General features: G+C 40.8%; 1 protein-coding gene across 1 annotated transcript in view; it reads left to right on the top strand.

Annotated features, from left to right (window-relative positions):
• The window catches only part of LOC122130557 (thiosulfate:glutathione sulfurtransferase-like), a 20,379-nt gene extending 10,195 nt beyond the window's left edge, over positions 1-10,184 (top strand). Inside the window, exons 3-4 of the mRNA XM_042705267.1 lie at positions 1,111-1,273; positions 10,127-10,184. Of these exons, the coding sequence (XP_042561201.1) occupies positions 1,111-1,273; positions 10,127-10,169 (206 nt within the window). The 3' untranslated portion in view covers positions 10,170-10,184. The remainder of the gene's footprint in view (positions 1-1,110; positions 1,274-10,126) is intronic.
• Positions 10,185-18,536: the final 8,352 nt, after the last annotated feature.

Raw genomic sequence — 18,536 nt, 5'->3', positions numbered from 1 at the left:
AATCACGCAATCAACAACGATGTATCTTCCTTGGCTGAAGTAGCTAGCATAGCATTGGCCATCGAAATGAATGGCGTAGCTAGCATAGCATTGGCTGTTGAAATGAATGGGAGTTGTAATCTGTCATTCGAGTCTTGGTGTATTTGTGAGAATACAGCCTGATTGGCCAAAGCCCGCATAGCATAAACCAATGACAGGCTGTCATTGTTCTGACTGAGATAAAATGCAACAGGTCAGCCAGTGTTTAGTGTTTTGCGTAGCAAGTTAACGGAGAGACAAACGCTTGTGAACCGGTCCATAACTTTTAAATCGGGCAAAGACCGGTTTATGCCATTTTAATACCGATACGGGACGTCACGCATCGATGTAGTCGTATCTTACACGCTAAAAACGGATATCGATACGTATCGTTTTTTTTTTACACCCCTAGCGTATATGTTTTGAGTGATATGGCGTATATGTTTTGAGTGATATGGTGTATATGTTTGAGTGATATGGTGTATATGTTTTGAGTGATATGGTGTATATGTTTGAGTGATATGGTGTATATGTTTGAGTGATATGACGTATATGTTTTTCTGTGTGTCAGTTCCACATATATAATGTACTTGTGAGTACTATGAGCCTGTCAGTTCCACATATATAAATCTTTATTTCAGACGTCAAGTTCCATATAAAATAACAGACATAAAACTATAAAAAAGACAGAAAAACAAGAAGATACAACATACATAATACAGTTAATTAAAAAGTATGAAGACTTTTGTGCCAATGTCATCTTATGTTCGAAGTAAATCGATTGCAGCTCTTTAGAGGGTTGACCAGAGCCTCTACTATACAGTTCTCAGATTTGTCCAGTCGACACATGAAACCATACATCAATTGTCTCAAGAGCGCCTCACAGGTTGGTACGTGCTTAGACACAAACAACTGACTAGCACTATGCCACCTAGGCACATGAAGCAGCAATCTAAAAGCATCATTGTAAGCTACTTTCAGTCTCTGTATACTCCTTTTCCTGTGATTAGACCACATACTGTATAATGTACTTGTGAGTACTATGCGTCTGTCCGTGGGTTTGAGAAAGAGCTCTTGATTCCCTTTCCCCAGTTGGAGAGCTGGGAGAGGCGTTTGGGCTGACTCCAGATCAGTTTAGAGCACGCTATGGGGCTCCGCTGCCTCCAGCGGACGCCGCTGATGTTGTGCTCTACTGCCAGAGGGGGCGCCGCAGCGCACAGGCTCTGGAGATCATCAGGGGACTGGGCTACCACAGGTAACACACACACACTACACACACACACACACACACTACACACTACACACAGGTAACGCACACTACCACAGGTCACACACACACACACTACACACTACCACAGGTAACACACACACACACACTACACACTACACACAGGTAACACACACTACCACAGGTAACACACACACACACTACACACTACCACAGGTAACACACACACACACACACACACACTACCACAGGTAACACACACTACCACAGGTAACACACACTACCACAGGTAACACACACACACACACTACCACAGGTAACACACACACACTACACACACACACACACACACACACTACCACAGGTAACACACACTACCACAGGTAACACACACTACCACAGATAACACACACACTACCACAGGTAACATACACACACTACACACTACCACAGGTAACACACACACACACACACACACACTACCACAGGTAACACACACACACACACTACACACTACACACAGGTAACACACACTACCACAGGTAACACACACACACACACTACACACTACCACAGGTAACACACACACACACACACACACACACACACACTACCACAGGTAACACACACTACCACAGGTAACACACACACACTACCACAGGTAACACACACACACTACCACAGGTAACACACACACACTACACACACACACACACACACACACACACACACACTACCACAGGTAACACACACTACCACAGGTAACATACACACACTACACACTACCACAGGTAACACACACACACACACACACACACACTATACACACTACCACAGGTAACACACACACTACACACTACACACAGGTAACACACACACACTAGACACAGGTAACACACACTACACACTACCACAGGTAACACACACACACTACCACAGGTAACACACACACACACACTACACACTACACCCACTACCACAGGTAACACACACACTACATACTACACACACACACTACACACACTATACACTACACACAGGTAACACATACACACTACACACAGGTAACACACACACACTACACACTACCACAGGTAACACACACACACTACGGGCTGAAACACACCAAACGCGTTTCTAAAGACGCAGACGCTTCAAAAACATCTTGGCAAAGTGCGGCGGGCAAAACAACCGCAGGCGCACCAGGCTGTTATGCCCGGCGCCCATGAAGCGGAGCTGCGTGAGGCACCTGCCTGGGCCGAATGTGACATTGATGAGCGGTGTGCCTCCGTGCCCTGTGCTGAAAAGTTGAGAATATTTCACCTTTTAAAATGCTAGAAACCTTAAAAAAATGCTAGAAAGACGCAACGCGCGGCGGATAAAAGGCGCACACGATAGGCGCGCCGTACCATAGGAAAGAATGCATTTACTAGCGTCCCGTTTTTAAAAACGCGTTTGGTGTGTTTCAGCCCTACCACAGGTAACACACACACACACACACTACACACACACTACCACAGGTAACACACACACACACTACACACTACACACACGCTACCACAGGTAACACACACACACACACACACTACACACACACTACCACAGGTAACACACACACACACTACACACTACACACACGCTACCACAGGTAACACACACACACACTACACACGCTACCACAGGTAACACACTACACACACACACTGTCTCTCCCCCGCTCGCTCGCTCCCTCCCTCTCTCCCTCTCTCTCTCTTTCTGTGTGTGTGTGTGTCTCTCTCTCTTTCTGTGTGTGTGTGTCTCTCTCTCTTTCTGTGTGTGTGTCTTTCTCTCTCTCTCTCTTTCTCTCTCTCTCCCTCTCTCTCTCTCTCTCTGTGTGTGTCTCCCTCTCTCTCGCTCCCTCCCTCTCTCTCTCTTTCTGTGTGTCTCTCTCTCTCTTTCTCTCTTTCTGTGTGTTTCTCTCTCTCTCCCTACCTCTCTCTCTCCCTCCATCTCCCTCTCTCTGTCCTCTGTGTGTGTCTCTCTCTCTCTCTCTCTTCCTGGTTTGCGCATGGACTGAGTGTGTGGGCGGAGCCTGAGAGCTGTGAGCGAAAGCTGCGCCTGGCCGCTGTGCCAGTATTGCTGCTTTTTTCAATCTTTCTTTATATCTATATATGTTTGTTTGTGTGTGTATTGGTTTCTTTGAGGGAGCTTTAGTTATTTTGTGGTGTGGTGTGTGTGTGTGTAGTGTGGTTTTTTTCTGTGCCGAAAACATGGCTGCCTCAGGTGCGGAAAAGTTTGATTTTCTCACTAGGCGGCACGCGGTCAAAATTGCCTCTACCGCCAGTGTTGAAATTTGTAGTTTGGCCGTAGGGGACGTTGTTGGGCATGACAACATTTTGTCCGCGGCACATATGAATAGTGCTATTGTTATGTTCCTTCGGACGGTAGATATGGCCAATGCAGTTGTTGAGAGTGGAATAGTGGTTGATGGCAGTTTTAAACCTGTGCTCCCTTTATCTACCCCTTCTAAGAAGGTTATCATCTCTAATGTCCCGCCTTTCATAAAGGATGATACTCTTGCTAATACTCTATCTCGCTATGGTAAACTAGTTTCACCGATTAAGAAAATCACGATAGCGAGCAAATCCCCGTTACTGAAACACGTAGTGTCTTTCAGGCGTTTTGCTTACATGGTACTGAAAGACAAGAAGGATCTTGATTTAACGTTAAATATGAAAATTGATGATTTCAATTACACTGTATTTATTACAACGAGCATGGTTAAATGTTTTGGATGTGGCCAAGCGGGTCATCTGGTGCAATCCTGTCCAAATAAGCGAGACAATCCCGGCAATAACAATCGCTCCGATGAAAATCAGGAGAAGGCCGAAGAAAGCCAGCCCGCCAGTAATGAGGCACCCGGGAATGGAGAGGGTGATGGGGCGGACGGGGTTCAGACGACAGGAGAGGAAACAGAGGCACCTTATCACGCAGAGACACCTGAGGCTAGTTCCTCTGATCAGGTCAGCAGTGTCCCCGCTGAACCACTGGAGGAAGAGGAAACTGAGGCTGGCATGAGTGTGGACAACACTCAAAACAGTGAAGGGTCAGTGGATACAGGTGATCACTTTCTTGCTGAGACAGTGGGGAAAAGAGGGCCTCTAGCTGAAACTGATGGAGGCTTTAAGGTGCCACATATCTAAAAGAGGAGGAGATCAACCAGCTCCCATTCACAAGCCAAAAAGAAAGACAGTCCAAGTTGCCCCGTTGTCACGGATACAGAAAGCGGGAGTGAATCAGATTGCAGCATATCTTGCTCTTTGCGACATAGTGGTTACCCCAGTCCCTCATACAGTGTCGAGGATATTAAGAGGTTTCTACAACAGACCAAACATGGACTTTTTTTCCTGACGTGGACCAATTTATAATGAAAACAAGGTTGTTTATGTCCGAAGGAGGGTTCACACATCAGGAGGGCTACCGTTTTTTTTAAAAGTTCTCACGAAGTTGAATATTGTTTTAGGTGTCAATGAGGATGATAATGCCTAGAGTTTTTCTTTTCTTTCTTTTGTTGATTCGTTTTTGGGGGCTATGCAATTTTTTCTCTTTTATTACACCGATGAGTGAGATTCACATTGCCTCAATTTTTAGACACACTGTCCACTGTTTTATTTGACTGCAACAGTGAGGAATATTTATTTGTGGGTGGAGATTTTAATTGTACAGAGCGTATTATAGATCGAAATCATACTGAGCCTCATATGCCTTCCCGAAAGAACCTTATTCAGGTTATTAAGGCACATGATCTTAGTGATGTGTGGAGGAATTTTCATGGCGAGCAGAGACAATACACATGGGCCCACGCTTATGGTAATACGTTTTCATTAGCTAGGCTAGACAGGTTTTACAGTTTTAAACACCATCTCAACATTTTTAGAAACTGTTTGATTACGCCTGTAAGTTTTTCAGACCACAGTCTAGTACAGTGTGTAGTAACTTTAAGGCATCTTAAGCCAAAGAGTGCGTATTGGCACTTCAACATAAATTTAACACAAGACAAATATTTTAAAGATGTGTTTAAACTCTTCTGGGATGATTTTAGAACACAGAAATCATCTTTTAAATCCTTACAACAGTGGTGGGATGTTGGGAAAATACAAATCCAACAGTTGTGTAAGCAGTACACTCATAATATCATAAAGGACATAACTCGGTCTATAGAGACCTTGGAGAAAGAGTTACTTGAAGCTCTAGCTTATAATAATGGTCACGATCACATTGAGAATTTGATGGCGAAAAAAAGTGCTTTAGCTGATCTGTTGGGTACTAAGGTGAATGGTGCGCTGGTCAGATCACGGTTTCAGGGTATGGATCAAATGGATATGCCAAAGTTGTTTTTTCCATTTGGAAAAGAAAAATGGACAGAGAAGATTTATTCATGCTCTGAGATCAGAAGCTGGGGTCTTGATGTCAGATGCTTCTGAAATTCTGAACAGGGCAGTTCAATTTTATAAGAACCTATACAAGAGTGAGGTAAGCAGTGAGGGGGTCACCGGTAATGCGTTTTTAGATAACTTGCCTCAGGTTTTAACGGGAACCCTGGCCGAGCTTGATGCTGCTGTTACTTTGGAGGAACTGGAGAGCGCCCTTCAACTTTTGCAGGGTGATCGGGCTCCGGGCCTGGACGGGATTTCGACCGAGTTCTATAAGTCTTTCTGGTTGGAGGTGGGAGAAGACTTGCTGGCAGTTCTCAACGACAGCTTAGCCGGAGGGCGGCTGCCGGTGATTTGTCGCAGAGCAGTCCTCACTCTCCTCCCTAAAAAAGGTGACCTCATGGAAATAAAGAGCTGGAGACCTGTATCACTCCTGTGTAGTGACTATAAGATTTTATCTAAAGTTTTGTCCAAAAGGCTTAGTAAAGTGATGGAGCAAGTTGTCCACTCTGATCAGACGTACTGTGTACCCGGCAGATCAATTAACGATAATGTGTCATTGATTCGCGACGCAATTGACGTGTCAAGGCTATTGAAACTTGATGTAGGCTTGATATCACTCGATCAAGAGAAGGCTTTCGATCGAGTGGAGCATAAATATCTTTGGTACGTTTTAGTTGCTTTTGGGTTCAGTGAAAAATTCATAAATATGATCAGAGTTCTGTACAGTGATGTTGAGAGTGTTCTGAAGATAAATGGTGGCTTAAGCGCTCCTTTTAAAGTAAATAGGGGTGTGAGGCAGGGGTGTTCTTTATCCGGAATGCTTTATTCCCTTGCAATAGAGCCTCTTTTAAATAAATTGAGAATATGTTTAAACGGCATTTCCATACCTGGTTGTATCACTCCTCTCCGTCTGTCAGCTTATGCTGATGACGTAGTGTTATTGATAAGTGGAGAATATTATTAATATTAAGGCACTTGTAAAGGTACTTAATGATTTTGGGGTGGTATCATCAGCCAAAGTAAATTGGTCGAAAAGCGAGGCTTTATTGCTCCGCCAATGGTTGGCCAATGGAGTCCCTAATCTCCCAGGTGGTTTGCAATGGCAAAAGGATGGTTTTAAATATCTGGGCATTTTTTTAGGGAATGACACAGTAGTGCAAAAAAACTGGGATGGTGCACTTGAAAAAGTAAAAGGGCGTCTTGAAAAGTGGAAATGGCTGCTCCCAAAAATGTCTTATAGGGGGCGTACACTCATAATTAATAATTTGGTAGCATCATGTTTTTGGCACCGGCTGGCCTGTGTGGACCCCCCACCAGACCTATTGTGCAAAATACAATCTTTGTTGGTTAACTTTTTTTGGGATCATTTACACTGGGTCCCTCAGGCAGTTTTGTTTCTGCCAAAGGACGAAGGTGGACATGGCCTTATGCAGATGCAAAGTAGGACTGCAGCCTTTCGGATGCAGTTCATAAAGAGACTTCTGAGTGGGCCTTCAGATGTTGCCTGGCGGGCTGTAAGCTGTAGTATTTTAAAGACTTGTGGAGGATTGGGGCTAGATAAGTCCCTGTTCCTGATGACCCCCCATTTAATGGACACCTCGGAATTACCACCTTTTTATAGAAGCTTGTTTAAAATCTGGGATTTGTTTATTGTACAGAGGAATGGACCAGTAACTTCTCTTGCAGTTTGGACTGCTTATGGATTTCATGCACTCACGAGAATTCCTCTCAACTCAAAGACAGTGACTTTAAGAAATGTTTTTGATCTGGCTGGACCAAACTTTGTAGACATAAAGAAGGTGGCAGACCATTTGGGGGCTGTTCGGGCAACTGCCCAATTTTTGGATAAATGGCGGGCTGTTCTAACAGTAGATGATTTTAAGATGTTGGGAGAGTATTGTGTAGAGGCAACTATTCCAAATGAGCAAGACAGGTTTCCAGATTTGATCCTCTCACCCAATCTGGATGGAAGCACAGGTCCGTTCTTAGAGCCTGAGATGACATTGGTTTTAAGCAGTGTCAGTGGGAAACAGTTGTATCAGTCCTGTGTGAAAGTTTTTAATAAAAGAGTTTTAAATGATAAAGTTGACACACCTTGGCGCACAGTTCTTAGACTGGGTCAAGATATAAGATCAGAATGGAGGTCACTGTATAAACCACCTTTAGACAAAAGGGTGGGTGACTTACAGTGGAGGATTCTGCACGGGGCTATAGCAGTAAATGCTTTCATTTCAGTGTTAAACCAGGAGGTTGATCAGGAAAGTCTCTCTTTGAGGACAAAAAGGACAATCTTCCATGCTTTCTTGCAATGCATACGATTGAAGCCTTTGTTTTTAGTTTTACAGCATTTATTTAATTGTTTTAACAAAGTGTTTACTATGTAGACTTTCATTTTTGGTTTTAAATATGTGCAACGCAGACAAAATGAATGTAAACTGTTGAATTTTATTTTGGGCCAAGCCAAAATGGCCATTTATCTAAGTAGGAAAAACAAGGTCAACAATCAATCTCGGGCGATGATGCACTTATTCTATTTTCTGCTTTGATAAAGTACAGGATTTTAATTGATTTTCGGTTTTATAAACTCATGCAAGATCTTGAGTCCTTTCAGAGCATACGGGGTATCCATAGAGCTCTATGTACTGTAGTTGACAATTAATTGATTTTTGTCTAGAGGAAAGAATGATATTTCCTGTTTTATTTCTCCTGTGACTTTTGTACATGATTTGTTGTTTTAAGATATTGTAGCAATATACCATTGTATATTGCAATAAAGAATATTTTTAAAATAAAAAAAATCTCTCTCTCTTTCTGTGTGTGTCTCTCTCCCCCTCTCTCTCTTTTTTTTTGTGTGTGTGTCTCTCTCTCTCCCTCTCTCTCTCTTTCTGTGTATGTGTCTCCCTCTCTCTCTCGTGTTTCTCACGGAATTAGAGTGGAATCCCTTTTTTTGTGTGTGTGTCTCTCTCTCTCCCTCTCTCTCTTTCTGTGTATGTCTCTCTCTCTCTCTCTCTCTCTCTTTCTGTGTGTGTCTCTCTCTCTCTCTCTCTCTCTCTCTCCCCCTCTCTCTCTTTGTGTGTGTGTGTGTCGCTCTCTCTCTCTCTCTTTCTGTGTGTGTCTCCCTTTCTCTCTCTCTCCCTCTCTCTCTCTTTCTGTGTGTGTCTCCCTCTCCCTCTCCCTCTCTCTCTCTCTCTCTCTCGTGTTTCTCACGGAATTAGAGTGGGATCCCAGGTCGGAGTGGAGGAGTGTAGTTTGGCTATAGGTGAAGTCGTGGGGCATGAGCGTGTGCTCTCAGGTTCACCGATGAATAAAGCCATTGGCTTTGGTCCTGGATTCAGGGCCATGATTGAGACCATGTACAGAGACATTGAAAGTGTGTTGAAAATCAATGGGGCGTTGAGTGCTCCCTTTAAAGTAAGCAGAGGAATCAGACAGGGGTGTGCCATGTCAGGAATGCTGTACTCCCTGGCTATAGAGCCATTACTCCATAAGCTTCGAACCGAGTTAGAAGGTCTTTCACTACCTCATTGTAATAGCAAACGTTGTCTGTCTGCATACGCACATGATTTAGTTGTTGTTGTGAATGGAAATGAGGATATTGATAAACTGTTTTCAATTGCAAAATGTTGTTGAAAAAGTTGGAAATTATTTAAAGAATGCCAGGGCCTTGACCTCTGCCTTAGGGGTGGGGTCTTTGAGGTATGCAAGCAGGGTACTAGCCAAACTGCTTAGGTTTTTGAATGTTGGAGAGAGAGCCCTTTTAGACGGTTACTGTTCGGGTAACATGAATCAAAAATCATCTGATACGGTATGGAGGGAGAAGTTAGGGATTGATGGAAAAACTAGGCCTGTTTGGAGAGTTTTCTACAAGCCACCATTGACCAAAAGGACAGGGGATCTTCAATGGAGGATATTGCATGGGGCCATAGCAGTTAATGCTGTTACGGCAGTAATGAATCCTGATGTGAATGACAAGTGTCCACACTGTGACGAAAGGGAAACTATCTTTCATTGCTTTATGGAGTGTACCAGACTAAAGCCTATGTTTTGTTTTTCTTAACTGTTTACTTAACCCTTTAGGGGTGGTTTGCTCAATGCAGAGCTTTGTACTTGGTTTCCCTTACAGTCAGAAGCGAAGAGCTAAATGTCAGCTGATCAACTTTATTGTTGGGAAAGCAAAAGCTGTTTTAAGGAATCTGATGATGTCGAGAGTCTCACTTGATTTTTGTTTCTACAAAGCAATGGATGACTTGGATACTTTTGTTGCGCAGTGGTGCTGCGAAAAAGCTGTGCGCTCAGTTGATGATGATGATTTAGTTTTTAGTTTTTGAGTTTTTGTTTCCGTTTGTTTTGAATAATGTGTAAAACACTGTTTGCAATGCTGTTTATCCAATAAAGTTTATTGTAAAATTCAATTAAATTCTCTCTCTCTCTCTCTCTCTCCCCCCCCTCTCTCTCTCTCTCTCAGGGCTCGGCACTATGCAGGTGGCTACAGTCAGTGGTCTCAATAAGGCGTCTCCATCTGTGTCTGTGTGTGTGTGTGTGTGTGTGTGTGTTTGGTGTCTCCATCTGTGTGTGTGTGTGTGTGTGTGTGTGTGTTTGGTGTCTCCATCTGTGTGTGTGTGTGTGTGTGTGTGTGTATTAGATGCATATAGATGATAAGCAAAACTCAGTTGTTAGTATCAAAAAATGCATTTAAGTGATCTATCAGTGAATCAATTATTTATCAGTAATTTGTTCAATTATATTTATAATCAAATGCTAATGATTTCTGTTTACAATAATAAAATATCCATTAGAATAAACATGTGTTGATGTCCTTGTCAAAGAATAAAAAATATGAACATCTCACTTGTACTTGCCTCTCTGCAAATCCTAATGATACTATCAGGTGTGTTTCATATCCCTAATGATACTATCAGGAAGGGCTGGGCGATATGGAAAAAAATTTTATCACGATATGTTTTTCCATATTGATCGATCTCGATTCTTATCACGATATGTAGTTTTTGCATCCTCACACAAAACTTTGTCAAACCAAACGCCGTCATTCTCAGCAGAACTTTGTTAGAAAAAAAGTTGTCAGAGCTAGATGAGGGAGCTGTTGACTAGCTTTCTGAATGAGCTAAAGTAGCAGCTTTTACAGTTAATACCGCTGTGGTGTTTCTGTTAACTGGTACAGCAAGAAAACTTACTTTTGATATAATACGAAATAGCTGGTTGTTTTCTGCAAGCTAGTTCACTCGTATAAAGTAAACCCATGTTTAGTCCTCCAGTTGCTGACTTTGCTGTAGAATGAATGCCTCCACTTGTCGCTAACCTAACTTCGCTAGCTAGTCAAACTTAACAAACTAGCAGAAGGTCTATGATAGTACACAACATTTGAATTGTTTCCTTCATGGTATACGTTAATGGTGATTGTGTTGTTTAGTTTGACTTCATTTTGTCTGAGTCTGAGATCTGAGTGGAGTTTGGTTGTAGTATCCATGGCAACCGGAGGACTAAACATGACTTTACTTTACACAAGTGAACTAGCTTGCAGAAAACAACTATTTCCTATTATATTGTAACGTGCTGGCATAGTCGCCCCATAATGCCGTGCTGCAGGCGCATACTTTTCTCTATGTGATGCACTAGCGCTCAACGATGTTCCCTAACAATGTTCCTTACTGTTCTAATTGCATGTCGTTGTTCTGTGTTGGGACGGAGTTTATACAGGTGTGTGACGGTAGCACAGTCTGTTCGTGATAACTTGTACCAGGGGATAAACCCCGATCCATTTTGACAGTGTGTTGTGTTTAAGGCCATAACAAATATTATGCACTTCCGTGATTTGTTACAATATCAAAAGTGAAAAACACAATGTCAAAATGGCACGGCACGGCACGCGCCTGCTGCACGGGATTATGGGGCGACTATGCCAGCACGTTACAATATAATAGGAAATAGTTGTTTTCTGCAAGCTAGTTCACTTGTGTAAAGTAAAGTCATGTTTAGTCCTCCGGTTGCCATGGATACTACAACCAAACTCCACTCAGATCTCAGACAAAATGAAGTCAAACTAAACAACACAATCGCCATTAACGTATACCATGAAGGAAACAATTCAAATGTTGTGTACTATCATAGACCTTCTGCTAGTTTGTTAAGTTTGACTAGCTAGCGAAGTTAGGTTAGCGACAAGTGGAGGCATTCATTCTACAGCAAAGTCGGCAACCGGAGGACTAAACATGGGTTTACTTTACACGAGTGAACTAGCTTGCAGAAAACAACTATTTCGTATTAGAAAAGTAAGTTTTCTTGCTGTACCAGTTAACAGAAACACCACAGCGGTATTAACTGTAAAAGCTGCATTCAGAAAGCTAGTCAACAGCTCCCTCATCTAGCTCTGACAACTTTTTTTCTAAAAAAGTTCTGCTGAGAATGACGGCGTTTGGTTTGACAAAGTTTTGTGTGAGGATGACGCCGTTTGGTTTGACAAAGTTTTGTGTGAGGATGACGCCGTTTGGTTTGACAACGTTTTGTGTGAGGATGACGCCGTTTGGTTTGACAAAGTTTTGTGTGAGGATGACAGCGTTTGGTTTGACAAAGTTTTGTGTGAGGATGACAGAGGTTTTTCTGAGACTGAAGCCGTTTCGCCTGAGTCTGACTACTTTTGGTCTGAGACCTGACGCCTTTTCGTTTGAGTCTGACACTTGAGTCTGAGATCTGAGGATGTCCTAATATGAACACCGTACGGCAGACTCCGACACTGTTGTTGCGCTTACTTTTGCCACGTGAGATCGAATACATGTCACAAGGAGATAATCGAGATCGATCAAAATTTTATCGCGATCCTGAATCGAGATCGAAAAATCGCCCAGCCCTACTATCAGGTGTGTTTTATATCTGTCATGATAATATCAGGTGTGTTTTATACCCTAATGATAATATCAGGTGTGTTTTATACCTGTCATGATAATATCAGGTGTGTTTCATATCCTATTGATAATATCAGGTGTGTTTTATATCTGTCATGATTATATCAGGTGTGTTTTATAATGATAATATCAGGTGTGTTTTATATCCCTATGATAATATCAGGTGTGTTTTATATCTGTCATGATAATATCAGGTGTGTTTTATGTCTGTCATGATTATATCAGGTGTGTTTTATAATGATAATATCAGGTGTGTTTTATATCCCTATGATAATATCAGGTGTGTTTTATATCTGTCATGATTATATCAGGTGTGTTTTATAATGATAATATCAGGTGTGTTTTATACCTGTCATGATAATATCAGGTGTGTTTTATATCCCTATGATAATATCAGGTGTGTTTTATATCTGTCATGATAATATCAGGTGTGTTTTATGTCTGTCATGATTATATCAGGTGTGTTTTATATACTAATGATAATATCAGGTGTGTTTTATATCTGTCATGATAATATCAGCTGTGTTTTATATACTAATGATAATATCAGGTGTGTTTTATATCTTAATGATAATATCAGGTGTGTTTTATATCTGTCATGATAATATCAGGTGTGTTTTATGTCTGTCATGATAATATCAGGTGTGTTTCATATCCTATTGATAATATCAGGTGTGTTTTATATCTGTCATGATAATATCAGGTGTGTTTTATAATGATAATATCAGGTGTGTTTTATATCCCTATGATAATATCAGGTGTGTTTTATATCTGTCATGATTATATCAGGTGTGTTTTATAATGATAATATCAGGTGTGTTTTATATCTGTCATGATTATATCAGGTGTGTTTTATAATGATAATATCAGGTGTGTTTTATATCTGTCATGATAATATCAGGTGTGTTTTATATACTAATGATAATATCAGGTGTGTTTTATACCTGTCATGATAATATCAGCTGTGTTTTATATACTAATGATAATATCAGGTGTGTTTTATATCTTAATGATAATATCAGGTGTGTTTCATATCCGTCATGATAATATCAGGTGTGTTTTATACCTGTCATGATAATATCAGCTGTGTTTTATATACTAATGATAATATCAGGTGTGTTTTATATCTTAATGATAATATCAGGTGTGTTTCATATCCGTCATGATAATATCAGGTGTGTTTTATAATGATAATATCAGGTGTGTTTTATATCTTAATGATTATATCAGGTGTGTTTTATGTCTGTTATGATAATATCAGGTGTGTTTTATAATGATAATATCAGGTGTGTTTTATATCCCTTATGATAATATCAGGTGTGTTTTATATACTAATGATAATATCAGGTGTGTTTTATAATGATAATATCAGGTGTGTTTTATAATGATAATATCAGGTGTGTTTTACGGCCATAAGGAGAAAAGGATGTTGACCTGTCCCTGTCATTTATTAAAGAAACACAATTAGCGATTAGGATTTAGAATCAGGTGTGTTTTCTATCTGTCATGATAATATCAGGTGTGTTTTATATACTAATGATAATATCAGGTGTGTTTTATACCTGTCATGATAAAATCAGGTGTGTTTTATAATGAATATCAGGTGTGTTTTATAATGATAATATCAGTTGTGTTTTATATCTGTCATGATAATATCAGGTGTGTTTTATATTCTAATGATAATATCAGGTGTGTTTTATATCCCTATGATAATATCAGGTGTGTTTTATATCTGTCATGATAATATCAGGTGTGTTTTATATCTTAATGATAATATCAGGTGTGTTTTATATCTGTCATGATAATATCATGTGTGTTTCATATTCTATTGATAATATCAGGTGTGTTTTATAATGATAATATCAGGTGTGTTTTATGTCTGTTATGATAATATCAGGTGTGTTTTATAATGATAATATCAGGTGTGTTTTTTAATGATAATATCAGGTGTGTTTTATGTCTGTTATGATAATATCAGGTGTGTTTTATAATGATAATATCAGGTGTGTTTTATATCTTAATGATAATATCAGGTGTGTTTTATATCTGTCATGATAATATCAGGTGTGTTTTATATCTGTCATGATAATATCAGGTGTGTTTTATATCTTAATGATAATATCAGGTGTGTTTCATATCCTATTGATAATATCAGGTGTGTTTTATGTCTGTTATGATAATATCAGGTGTGTTTTATAATGATAATATCAGGTGTGTTTTATACCCTAATGATAATATCAGGTGTGTTTCATATCCTATTGATAATATCAGGTGTTTTTTAATGATAATATCAGGTGTGTTTTATGTCTGTTATGATAATATCAGGTGTGTTTTATAATGATAATATCAGGTGTGTTTTATACCCTAATGATAATATCAGGTGTGTTTTATAATGATAATATCAGGTGTGTTTTATATCTGTCATGATAATATCAGGTGTGTTTTATATCCCTATGATAATATCAGGTGTGTTTTATATCTGTCATGATAATATCAGGTGTGTTTTATATCCTAATGATAATATCAGGTGTGTTTTATATCTGTCATGATAATATCAGGTGTGTTTTATATCCTAATGATAATATCAGGTGTGTTTTATAATGATAATATCAGGTGTGTTTTATAATGATAATATCAGGTGTGTTTTACGGCCATAAGGAGAAAAGGATGTTGACCTGTCCCTGTCATTTATTAAAGAAACACAATTAGCGATTAGGATTTAGAATCAGGTGTGTTTTCTATCTGTCATGATCAGTGGCGGTGCGTCAATACAGGGCGCAAGGGCGCCGCCCCTCCTAAAATTTTGAGATGAAGAAAAAAAAAAAAAAAGTAAAAAAAACATTATATACCAAACAATTAAAATAGGAACTGTACTGTGTTAACGCGTTACATGTGTGTGGGAGACCGTAAGCCCCTGCCAACAACCACTTAAATGTGACCAAATATAATATATTGCCATTCGTTATCACTGAGATAAGCCCCTCCTCCCTGGAGGGGCGCCGGCCAAATGGAAGTCAATGGGAGCTCTCATACTTTTCTGCAACATTTGAGCAAGGACAGCTTCTCATTGGCGGATGAAAGTTCGATCCTGGGGCGCAAAATTTTGCGCCCTGACCAATGACATCGTTTCTTATTTCAACGCGACTGGACTATTCATCGGATCAGAGACCTTTATCATTCCCTCACATCCCATATACATCTCACGTATCTACGAGAGCAACATAGCTAGCAGAGACTTTGATTCTGTGAGTATGCCGACTGAAAACTTTCGAATCGACGATCAGATGTCGATAAGAAGAGACTGAAATGCAGCAGCAGAGCATCGACCGTGGGAGGACGTACACCCGTAGCTTCTCCTCAAGCCTGTATGCTAACTGGAGCTGGTTAGCTGGTTGTTCAGTGAGTGATGCGTTTTTTTGTTTTCCCTGCCTGTTGTTCCAAAGTCCTGGGACTGAAACAATCTGGACTGCAACGGGGATGAGGGATCTAAAGCACTTCAACGATAAATGTAAGAAGCACGAATCTTGCCGCAGCCATCTAACTAACAGCCTGAAGCTAAGCCTCTTTGGAAGACTGAGTATTGCAGAGCAGTTGGACGAAGGGTACCGAATTGGCATTCGAAAACATGTAGTATCATCCAGTGTTTCTGAATCTATTCAGCTCTAAACCTCTAGTACAGGGGTCTTCAACCTTTTTCAGCCCAAGGACCCCTTGGCTAAGAGAGACACTGAGCAGGGACCCCCACCCCCGAATTTGGGCCTGATATTCATATAATTTAGTGTCAGTAACACACACACACTCCCCTACACATGTTTAAACAGAATTACAAATCATCTGTGACACACAACTCGTTTCAATTTATTCTGTTTATTATTGACATTTTTTCTCCCTTACAGTTAGCCATCACTCTGTATTCAATTAGGCAGGGACAAATAATTAAGTAGCTTGAGAAGCTTAAGTACGGATGAAATATCTCATACCTAGTGAGATCTGACGTTTGAGAATTCATCATTCATGTCTTTGGCAACAACATTCTCCCTATTAGGTGGTGGGCCGAAGCCTCGTATCTGTTCAACTTTGCATTTTAATTTAGGAGGACCTGAATTTCTAAAGTTGGGATGATTATATAATTTCTAACGATAAACCAGTTGTTGCCAGGACAGTTTCCCGTGGAGTTTGTCCAACCCATAGTGTAAAAGTTTGTTAAACTCGCCGGCTAACACAGTTGCCTACTAAATCAGTCGAACCAATAACACGATGTTATACTGGTGTAAGAAAATTATTAACCAATCAGATGCAGCCTTATTGACACCCGTTTCACCGATTACTCATGTTGACATCTTTCACTGCTGCCGCGACAGCTCCAACACATTGAAACGGAGACGTGTTGTAAGTAATAATTTGATCAGTATTAGGCCGTTTTAAAACAGGCCGTTTGTTTTCTAAACCGTCTTTTTCATACGTGAGTGATGGTGTAAATAGTTTTAGTTCGCTAACGAGCCGTAGTTTGTACTATATAGCCTTGCTTACGGTTAGCTATGCTATTTGTTAATACCTCATTTACCTTGTCTCTGTCAAGTTTAATCAACGTTATTCACATTGTATGGAGTCTATGGTAGACTCATAAACCACGCAACACAAAACGTTATAGTCTAAGAAATATTTAATCATCAAGGGGGAAAAGGAAAGGTAAGGGGGAAATGTGGATTTCCTGAGCACTGGGACCAGAGCCACAAGGCTAAGGTCGGTTAGTCCACAAAGAGCCACCCCTCCCTGGCAGTACTGCCATACCAGGGTAATGCCAAGGGGTGAGATCTCTCCCTAGTCCTATTCTAAGGTGTTATTATCACAATTTGTGCACTTGCACAGGTTGGTACATGGCAGCTCATACACTTTGCATGTACGTTTTCCCCTGACACAGTTTTTTTTTGCAGGAGCAGTGAACAAGCTCAAGGATTGCCTCTGGAGCTGGTGGAAGTGACATCCAGTCCACCTCATAGAGCTCCCCAGCCATCTTCCAGCCATGATTGATTGGAGGAGGAATGTCTGGGTAACACTCCAGGCTTCTCCTGTGCACTGCAGCCTGGGTGCTTGCCCGCTGAATATGTTTGTGCAAAGAGTCCTGGTTTGGAGGCAAGTCTCGCTCAGAATATCTGCCCGACTTGAACAATGTAACCCTGGCCTTATTCATTTCCTGAGAGGACAGTCCATAGAGGTCATAGGTCAATGTATTCTTTTTCTTAATTTAGTTTTTTGTATGCTTTAATTTTCCAACACCATACAGAGCACTGACTATCACACCCGGAAAATGGATGGAGACCTACAAGGGCGTCACACTTCTCCTGTCCAAGATGGCTGTGCAGTTTTGATAGATCTGTTATTTGGGACTCTCCCCCCTTTACAGTGTGGAAATACAGGTTGGCATTGATGTGGCTACAAAAAGACAGTGCCAGTACAAAGACATCTGTGTCTTCATCCAGATGGCATGGCATTTGCTGCCATGTGCCATGATGACTGTCACATTGCCAATTAGTCTTTGCAGACGTTTTCCATTGTTTTGGTGTTTTTTGTACATGTCCATGAATCCTTATTTTTTGTTATCCCTGTTCTGCACATGTAATTTGTAATTTGACCATGTAATTGGGAATGTGACAGTCATCATGGCACATGGCAGCCAATGCCATGCCATCCGGATGAATACAACCGTAGAAATTCAAGAGCTCAAGGAGCTTAAAACTATCCAAGAAGAGGCAGGCACCAGGATGCTGTTGCATGCCTCAAAAACCTGGACCAATATTGTGATGAGCCCAGACACAGATGTCTTTGTTCTGGCACTGTCTTTCTGTAGCCACATCAATGCAAACCTGTATTTCAACACTGCAAAGGGGAGAGAGTCCCAAATAACAGATCTATCAAAACTGCACAGCCATTTTGGACAGGAGAAGTGTGACGCCCTCG

This window comes from Clupea harengus, unplaced genomic scaffold (assembly GCF_900700415.2).
Source record: "Clupea harengus unplaced genomic scaffold, Ch_v2.0.2, whole genome shotgun sequence".
NCBI classification, from domain to species: Eukaryota; Metazoa; Chordata; class Actinopteri; order Clupeiformes; family Clupeidae; genus Clupea; species Clupea harengus.
This window is presented reverse-complemented; position numbering and strand designations above follow the sequence as displayed.